General features: G+C 30.8%; 1 protein-coding gene across 1 annotated transcript in view; it reads right to left on the reverse strand.

Annotated features, from left to right (window-relative positions):
• LOC100185719 (arginine-glutamic acid dipeptide repeats protein) overlaps positions 1 to 10,271 on the reverse strand; it is a gene marked incomplete in the record, with an annotated part of 20,619 nt that overhangs the window by 9,039 nt on the left and 1,309 nt on the right. The window contains 15 exon segments of the mRNA XM_026836211.1: positions 240 to 582; positions 671 to 714; positions 1,170 to 1,250; positions 1,782 to 1,913; positions 2,604 to 2,731; positions 3,958 to 4,041; positions 4,698 to 4,827; positions 5,148 to 5,228; positions 5,515 to 5,613; positions 6,819 to 6,918; positions 7,905 to 8,023; positions 8,463 to 8,544; positions 9,087 to 9,191; positions 9,525 to 9,630; positions 10,149 to 10,254. Coding sequence (XP_026692012.1) covers positions 240 to 582; positions 671 to 714; positions 1,170 to 1,250; positions 1,782 to 1,913; positions 2,604 to 2,731; positions 3,958 to 4,041; positions 4,698 to 4,827; positions 5,148 to 5,228; positions 5,515 to 5,613; positions 6,819 to 6,918; positions 7,905 to 8,023; positions 8,463 to 8,544; positions 9,087 to 9,191; positions 9,525 to 9,630; positions 10,149 to 10,254 — 1,740 coding nt within the window.

Below are 10,271 nucleotides of genomic sequence, written 5' to 3' on the forward strand. Positions count from 1 at the left end.
AGGGTGGGGGAAGTTGGGACACCTTTTCATTCTATTTTCTGGTCCGTTTTGATAGTAAAAAGAACCGTTTAAAGAATTATAAAACCGTATCCTTACAACCCTCAAACCACATAGTTATTAGATTAAACACGATCAGGATATTTGAATATTATCCAAACCTTGGGTGGCTTATATAAAGGAGTCCTAACCTCTCCCACCCTACTGTATATGAAATTTCCTTGACTTCCCCTATACATTACCTTGGTGTATGCTGATGTAGTTGAACTAGCAGATGTAGGTAGATTTTGCATTGGAAGCTTTTGTGTTTTAAGCAAAGATTGATCATTCTGAAGCTGTATGATCTTCGTTTTGTCACCATTCTTCAGATCTGTGTGGCCAGCCTTATCATTCTGGTGGTTTAAAACTAAGGCTTTGCTTTCATTTGGTTGTTGGGTGTGAAACTGTGTTGGTTGTTGTTGTCTGGTTGATTGGGTTAAATCTTGTGGTTGGTTTGTTGCCAATTTTGTTTCGGTGGATTCCTTTAAATTATCGGACGCAGATTGATTTTCAGATTCAGATGTTTTATTTTTATCTGATGGATCTCTGAAATAAAATAAACAAATACAATATTAGAAACTATTACCTGGTACTTTACTCAGTTTACAAAAAAAGTCAATCAAAATATATTTACCCCGTGTTCCATGTCAGAGTTGATTTTACATCTTCAGTTTTTATCTAAATCAAAAAAGTAATATTTTAGAAAAAAAATAAAGAACAAAAAGGGTTGCTAATTAGGAATTTTTAGACACTTATGATTTGTCTTAAGATAATGCTCAGTTATAAATATTGCATTGAATGTAAACAATTAGTTAGACTTAAGTTACATTTCGGACCTACCACTTAAATTACTTTTGCTTTTTAAATTCATGAATATATTATGGTTTGATTTTAGACACGAGAAAAGACTTTAGTTGCGAGTGTTGACAATTAAGATAACTGTTTTTTTATTTTGTAACATAAATGCAGTGTTATTTATAATGATTTTGGCTTTTATAATACTTTCAGATGAATATCTAATTTTAGGTGTATAAAATAATTTTTTGGGGTTAGTTCCAATACATCATAATAACCAATTGCCCATTAAACAGCAGTCTTTATTTTTATATGTTTCGGTTTAGAATGATCACTACCTCCGGTTTAATCCTCTTCACATCTTCATGTTGATCCCCCGCATCCACCCCATTCATCTTCCATTGCCTCTTTGATGACTTCTAGAGAAGATAACAAACACAAAATGAATATTTTTGTCTTAAATTATTTATTTGGTTTTGGAAATGAACTTTCGTTGTACCAGAAAACACTTTACAATAAAAAAACTTTTATAAAAAACTTTACAAAGAAAAACCTTTTTATAAAAGAATTAATTAAAAGAACAAACATGTGTATTCAATAACCAATATTTTCGACAAAGTTTAATGCCTTCAATCATCTGAGGTTATGAACGCCCACTAAAATCACCATCTTGAATTATAATACAACTTTTTAATTTCATAGTCATCATTTTTTATGATCAAAGTAAAATTAAACATCAGTCCCCCAAAAAAACAATTTTTATGGTGATATTGAATGAATAAAAGAAAGAATGAAACTTGGTTTATCCTAGCATGGCCTGAAAACCGACAGTCGCTGTTAAATATCTAATATGCACGTAAAGCTTTAGACAAACTTTAATTGTTGCTGTAGTGGGTGCGACATATTACAATTTATATAATCAACAAACAGTGAGAAAGAAAATGACCGACCGTATTGATACTTGGCTGGTGGTCCTCACTCAGCTTTTCTTTGATTGGTTTAAACATGAAAGGAGGAGGAACTTTAGCAACTGACTCCATGAACATCGGAGACATCGGAGTAGCGGGGTCCTCTTCCATCTCCTAAGAATAAAAGTTTTTAAAAAAAATAAAACCAATAAAAAAGTTTTAGAGTAATAAAAAAATAAAAATTTTGAGGTCAGTAAAAAAAAGTTTAACATTTTTAAACCCTGTTCTATAAGTATCTTATACCAAAGTAGTTCTTTTCAATATGGGTAGAAAAACGAATTAATATTATTTTTCTTTTTGTTTTAATTAGTAGTTATTTTTAACATTTAATTGCAATTGATAATATGAAATGTATAACCGAATGAGGTAATAAAACATAGCAGGACCTAATCCCTGTCATGCCTTATCATAAGATCTCACTAATATAGAATAGAATTTCTGATTTTTTGCTCTTTAAGATGTGGGGATAAGCATAGATAAGTTATGTATTCAAATTAGGCATTCAATATTATAATTGTAATTTTGATGTAATTGTCTGGAAATTTACAATTTAGATAAACAAAAAGTAAAGTATTTGGTGAAAGTATTAGTGAGAATTGCATTTTAGTAACAATATATTATTAAAATGTAAGAACACAGAAAAAAATAATTATTTTTGCATGGTAATGGTATGTGACTATTATTGTACAGGTTAAACACCCTTATAGTCTGGTAGTAATATTTATTTAGTCGAAAATTTATCGTTAAAGAGCAACAAACCATGCAGCTGATTTTAATAAAGATCTTATAAAATATGCAGCACACCTCAATAGATAAGCTGTTATCAAAGTTAACATCCACACGTTTATTGTGTCCATATTTCTTGAAAGAAACCAAACATTCCATACATAAACGTAAACCTTCGCTGCCATAGACACTCCAATCATCAGATGCTGAAAAGTAATTGCAAAATTTGTAACATTGCAGAATTTTAAAATTTGTAACAAAATTTGTAACATTGCAAAATTTCAAATTTATAACAAAAATTGTAACATTGCAAAATTTCAAAATTTGTAACAAAATTTGTAACATTGCAAAATTTGTAACAAACAAGGGGTAATAGGTTATTATATTAACATTTAAGTAATGGGTGTTCAAACTTTACAGATTGGTCGCACATTTGTACCACAGTTAATGAAAATCTAGTATAAAGGTTTTAAAAAACTAAAACCTTATTAATTTCACATTTCATAAATCATAACCATAAACAAAGGATAGATTATTGGAATAAATGCATTGATGACACTGACAACCAATTCATTTAGATTAAGATAGAGTAATTTAATGGTTAACTTTAAGTGTACAATACGTGTTAAACATTATCTATCAAAAACTAAATAACACAGTAATCTTAATTAACATAACCACCATGTTACATACATATAAGCAGTGGCACAGCCAGAGGGGTTAGGGGGTCACGGCCCCTCTATTTTAAACCCCCCCAAAAAATAAAAAAATAAAATAAAAAATTGTTTTGAACCCCCCCCCTCCTTATTTTTTTTCTGGCTGTGCCACTGCATATAAGTAATGTTCCGGCCACAAAATTGAGATAATATAGTCTTTAATATCTGGTAATCAGCATTAACATAAAGCACTAATCATGATATGGATTAAGGATTATCTCTATTAAAAGAACTTAAAAGGAAATCCAAGCATTAAGCATCACACACACACTATGGATTAAGTCTGTATTAAACATGGTATTTAACTTAATTAAAAAATATTCTGATAAACAGAGATTTATCAGAATAAAATATACTACAATCTAGAAACCATTTTCCAGTATCTTTTTTATCAGCCAGTTCAATCTTTTGTAAACTGTAAAGTTTACCAAAATGATAAAACAAATGGTATTACAGAAATTATTTTAAAATTATTTTGATAAACAGAGAACTTATTTTCAGAATAAAAGATATTAGATCCAAAAACCATTTTTCAGTATTTTATTTTTATCGGCTAGTTTAACTTTATGTAAAGCCCAGTAAAGGTTATCAAAAAAACACAAACAAATGGTATAATGGCTGTACTTGGTGTACTGTCATAATGTTTTGTGTAATTTGATAAGAGGTATTTTGTAGATTGAATAATATGTAGACAAGGAATATTTTTAACAGCTTACTTGTAGTTTGACAATGATGACAAACTTTCTTCCGCGTTTCATCATCATCTGTTTCAGATTCCAGTTCACTTGAAGTTTCACCTCCTATACAATATTATTTAACTTCATTTATTTAGGTGGTTTGGTTTTATGCTCCAACCCAGTGGTCACTAATGGGTTGTCCAAATAGTCAGTCATACAGAGAAACAATCGCCCACATAGTTACACATGTGATAACTCGAAAGCGGGCACTTTTGCTGCCTTTCCATGCAAAAATAAAAAAAGCATCAATCATTTATTTAGGAATACGAGACGCTGCAGAAGTACATTGACTGCATTGCGAATAGCATGTTAATCATGTCTTTTTTTCGTACAAAAAGCAGTCTGGGCATTGGGGTAATGAGCCAAATCTTGTCTAAACCCTGGATTCTAAAATACCTTACCAACATAGAAAAGACTCTTACCCCATTAAAAAATGTATGTATGTATTGCGACCAAACTGTCCTGAATTCTTTTATATTATATTTTATCAATATGTAAATCAATCAATTTATCATTGAAATTTGATATTCGGGTGTTGGGGTAATGGGCAAAATCTGGTCTAAATCCCAAGCCTTTGACGAGGACTTTACCCATAAAGAATAAAAAGCAAGCATACAAATTAAAAATATTATATTTTTGGAAAGCACGCTTAAATTTTATATTCTGTCATACAAACATACTATTGACAGCTTGCAAACATTACATATCCACAATCACACCTGTTTCAACAACTGGTGCGTTCTTTGGATTTCTCCTTAAAGCTGCCTGACGTCGACTCTTATTCTGAGGTTGAATCATCAAGTTTTCCTGAACTTTTTTCCAAAGATAATAAAACTCAACCAGATCCGCCTGTGTAATGCGAACTATTGATTGACAGTTGACCCACATATACAACTGAGTGTATTTAAGTGCAAGTATGATATAGTTTATTTAAATGCCAGTATATAGTGGGGTGGGAGAAGATGTGACACCTTTAGCATGTAATATCCAAATATTCAGATCGTGTTTTAAACAATTTACTATGAGAGTCCCGAAAATATGGTTTTATAATTCCTAAAATGTTCTTTGTTTAATGTTAACTACCAAATAGGACGAGTAAATAGAATGAAAAGATGTTCCATCTCCCCCAACCTACTATATTATGAATAAGCTAATGACTTTTAACTTACAGTTTGCATATTTGGAAGAAGGTCTTTACGAATTTTATAAAAATTCTTTCCATTTTGCCTCAGACCTTTCTGGAATCGTTTCTTGAAGAAAATAGAAATCACATTCATTACCAAAAAATATTGGTTTTATTACTCCTTTTAATAAAAATTAACCATTCTAATAAAAAGTATTATAAAGTTATTATGACGCTTTCCTGGGGACCTTCCAACATTTAACATGAAATGTTCTAAATAAGTTTCTACCATTTTAGATTTGATATTAACATTTTTTTAAATATTTCCACCATGTGACAAAGTAACTTAATCAAAAAACAGTATTTCCTGATACCAGCTATGGTTATGTATTGTTACATGAACTGCAACTCACAACTTGGTCCTCTGTCCATTTTCTTTCAATGGTCAGTGGTAAAGGACTTTTCACCAACACCTGCAACGCCACTCGTGCGTCACCCTTGTTTTGGAAGAGCTAAAAATACATTGGACATTTGAGAAAACAGATAAGCAAGTATTTATGGAGTCTCACATAAACTGTATTGTTGTAAATGCAGAAGTGTAATGTAATGCAAAAAATGTAATGTATTTTAAAATAAATGAAATGCAAAAAATGTAATGCATTTTAAAATACATGTAATGCAAAAAATGTAATGTATTTTAAAATAAATGAAATGCAAAAAATGTAATGCATTTTAAAATACATGTAATGCAAAAAATGTAATGTATTTTAAAATAAATGAAATGCAAAAAATGTAATGTATTTTAAAATAAATGAAATGCAAAAAATGTAATGTATTTTAAAATAAATGAAATGCAAAAAATGTAATGTATTTTAAAATACAAACAATGCAAAATTGCAATGTTATTTATTTAAAAATACATATATTGCAAAAATGTAATCTTATGTTAAAATACGGGTTATGCAGAAATGTAATGTATTTTAAAGTACATGTAATACGAAAAATGTAATGTTATGTTAGTGCACATGTGGATTAGAATACATTATAGGAAACAAGCAGAATATTCATGCAAACAGCAACCCAATGTTGACATTTAGTGTTTTCTTTGAGCGCATACAAATAGATCACTGTGTAATGGAATGCATGAATTATACATTTTAAATTGCCTTGTAACTACAATGCTTGACATTATGCAAGTCAAACACTAATAAATATATTTGTATGCCGACAATGACAGAAACCTTTTATTAAGATTTAGAATTTGGCATAAACTAGTGCGAGTACAAAAACAAAATATGAACTATATATAAAGGCAGGGCTTTTAATGAATCATGAACAAAGAAAAATTAATATAAATCACAAACAGCACTGCCAGATATATAATGCTAGTTGTGTACAGCAAGTAAAGCAAAATCATTTCAATTTATTTTTAAAGTCTGTTTATGCAAATTAGTATTTACGCACACTTTTGTTTTTATTAGAAGACTGCTTAGATAATAATTAAACATACATGGCTTGATTGTCTGCTAGGTGTAGCGACCACGCTTTTTTCCAATTAAATGTAAATATGTTTTTAATTGTAAGCGTGTTTTAACAACTGTTGTTTTGTTGCTATATCCTGTCTTTTACGTTAACCAAATGACAAATAAAGTTATTATTATTTTTATATTATTATGAGTACAAATGAATGATATTAAATAAAAACAAAAGAACATACCACATTCAACGCATTTATTGTTGTATCATCTCTTGAAGCAATAATGCAGCCTTCTTCAGGGGAACCCCCGTCACACATACCAGCAAAAGCAGCCATACTCCTAAATAATAATCATCAATGAAAGCACAAAAAGCTAATTTAATTTCCAGGAATACCTAACCCATAACAAGGGACCAAAATATGTAATAAAAAAGTCTACAAGCATTTATAATTCCTTGAATTAATAACTACTGGCGTACTAGTACTCATATATGAAATTTTTTAATTTTATTTTGGAAAATTTTTTTTAAAAGGGGGGGGGGGGTTTTATATAGTATAGTTGGGGAAAATGGGACACCTTTTTATTCTATTTTCTCGTCCCATTTGGTAGTAAATGAAGAACATTTCAAGGAAACATTAAACCGTACCCTTACGACTCTCATGGACCGTTGTTAACTGTTTAAAATACGATCAGGATATTTAGATATTAAGTGCTAAAGGTGTCCCATCTTCCCCACAGTACTATTATAATAATATGTCAGCGCTCAGCAGTGGGCCTAATTTAATTTACACAAATAACTATCCAACAACAATAAACCAAAATATGTAATAAAATTACTGTTAATGTTAACTATAAAGTATCTTAGTATTTGAGAATGCTTGGTTTTAATAACCACTGAGATTCAAATTTCATATAAATATGTTGTTTTATTATTTTTGTTACAACAATACGTCCGTAGTAGGCAGATGATTCAGTTATGCAAACATGTAACAAAAATTATAAAGAAATACCGGCTAGTCCAACAAATTAAGTTATTAACTGAGCAACCACTTATATATAACTATATAGTAGGGTGTGGGAGATGGGACACCTTTTCATTCAACATTTATGTCCCATTTGGTAGTAAACAAAGAACATAGAATTGTAAAACTGTATCCTCACGACTTCAATAGACATTGTTATTTATTTAAACCACGCTCAGGAAATTATGCTCTAAAGGTGTCCCGTCTTTCCCCGCCCTACTATATAATGAAAGAAATTTACACATCGGAATAAAAATTATTAAAAAAATTTATATTGTGAAATTTAAATAGGTATAGTGGTACCTTGCAGATCTGAGATACATAATTAAGTCACATTCATTAACATTTGGTTCCCAGATTTTCTCCTCATATTCTTTTTTATATTCCCGATCTGCTGCTGGTAATATGTCAGGTAGGGTTGCCTGTGATATAATAATAATAAGAACACTAATAACTTTATTTGTCTCTTTGATTAGAGTTAGATTTAAAAATATTTTAAAGAAAAGACAGGATTTAGCAACAAAACAACAGCTGTTAAAACACGCTTACGGTTAAAAATAATTTACATTCAGTTAGGAGAAAAGAAGCGTGGTCGTTACACCTGACAGACAAACAAGCCATTTATGTTTGATTATTATCAAATTAGTCTTTTAACAGTAAAAAAGTATGGGTGAAGACACAACCCGTACAAGTAAATACCGTACAAGAACAGACACACAGTATGAATAAAAAAATTATTAAACATTACTTTTTCAATACAGTCATGTAGTGTGGATATAAATATTATTAAACATATCTCCAATCCACAAACACAACCTACATTACTCTAAAGTTGCCAGCCACACCACACACAGGACATACCTTTTGGAAGATACCCCTGGTACTCGCATTCCACTGATGACTTGGTCCAACCCTTACTTCACCTTGAGTGCTCGTCAATCTTCTAAAGATGGAGGCAGTTTGTTGAATGCAATGAATGTAACTTACTGTATGTTGTTATACATGTGTTCTGTTTTATATGCCCGTGCCAGCTGACGGGTTACCAAGTATGTTACTTTGTTGGTGATTATTTTTTGGGTATTTTTTCACTTTTTTATTTATGGCTGATGATTTGAACAACCCATTAGTGACCACTTGGTTGGAGCAATTGCCGTTAAGTGTCTTAGCCAAGGTCACATACGCCCACAATGGTAGCAGCGTCGAGCCTTGAACCCATTACCTCAGGTAGAAAGCAATGAATTATTTACTAAATACCAGATGTCTTAATTAACAAATTGCAGAAACTGAATTATCAAGATTTAAAGTACCTGCATTTTGCATTTATAAAAGGCATTTACCTGTTTCTAAATAAATAAAGTTAAAAAGACTTAAGTGTACAATATTAAATTCAGGTTCAAGAATGTATATTATAGCTACTCGAATATATTAATAATTTTAATACAAGAAAAGAAATATGATAATGAAATAGTGCAGCCTTGTCCTTGCCTGGTATCAGGATTGTAACCAAGCACATAGAAAAAAGTATCGGGCTTCATGTCATATCCAACCACCTCGTTGTAACGTTTAAAGTGAAGAATTGAGCATTTTCCCCTGAACAGATCAACAATTTAGAAAAGTAAAGATTTACAATTTTTTGCAAAGACAAATACATAGTAATTTATTAAAAAAAGAGTGTGAAGCCGTGTAGATTTCAGTATTTTGCTAAACAAAAAAGTTTAACTTGGATTTTTAAAGATCTACTAATCCGCAAAATTATTTTTTTTAACGGTTTGTAAGTTAAAAAGGTTAGTACCACTGACCTGCACCACAGACATTTAAGTTTAGGATATTTGAAACAGAAAACCAGATCTTGGTTTAATGTTTGTATTTATGCAAGAAACCATGGTAAAACTGATGTAATATTAACATATTAGATAAATATACCTCAGGCTTGATACTGGAAAGACATCAGTTAGATCTTCATCGCATGCAAACAACTCACGATTTCGATTCTCCTCATTCAAGATTTGTTCTCTTTCTTTTGAATCTTCTAAACAGTTTAACATTTTACTTATATTACTGCTCAACTTGTACTAGCTAATTTGTAATGTAGTGGGATAGGGGGAAGATAGGGCCCTATTCTATTTTCTCGTCCCATTTAGTGGTAAACAAAGAACATTTTAAGAATTATAAAAGTGTATCCTCATCACTCCCATAAACGTTTTTTTGTTTAAAACTTGATCAGTAGCCTATTTAGGATATTTAGATAGTATGTGCTAAAGGTGTGTCTTCCCCCACCCTACCATATGTGAATATAAATCAAATGAATCTGGTTTGCATTTCTGTAGTTTCATATAGGAGTATAGGGTAATGAAAAATCTAAAACTCTAATTAAATTAAAGTCAACTGATACCTATGTGAAAGCATGTTCTTTTATGTCACATTTGCAATAAAAGAATGTTGGGGTAATGGGCCAAGTTTGGCCTAAATCCTCAAGAACCTCAACAATCATGCAGAATTGAAATGTTCCTCTTTTAAAAGTAGAAAGTCAGCCATACATTTGCTTACCTATTGCTTCAAGTCGGTCCTTAACGAGCATTTGATAAACTGAATCTGGCACCTCACTTGGTCGGTAGTACCACTTCACCACCACTACTGCATTATCTTTCTTGCTCTTAATATAAAATTGGT

The sequence above is a fragment of the Ciona intestinalis genome, chromosome 1 (assembly GCF_000224145.3).
Source record: "Ciona intestinalis chromosome 1, KH, whole genome shotgun sequence".
Classification (NCBI taxonomy): Eukaryota; Metazoa; Chordata; class Ascidiacea; order Phlebobranchia; family Cionidae; genus Ciona; species Ciona intestinalis.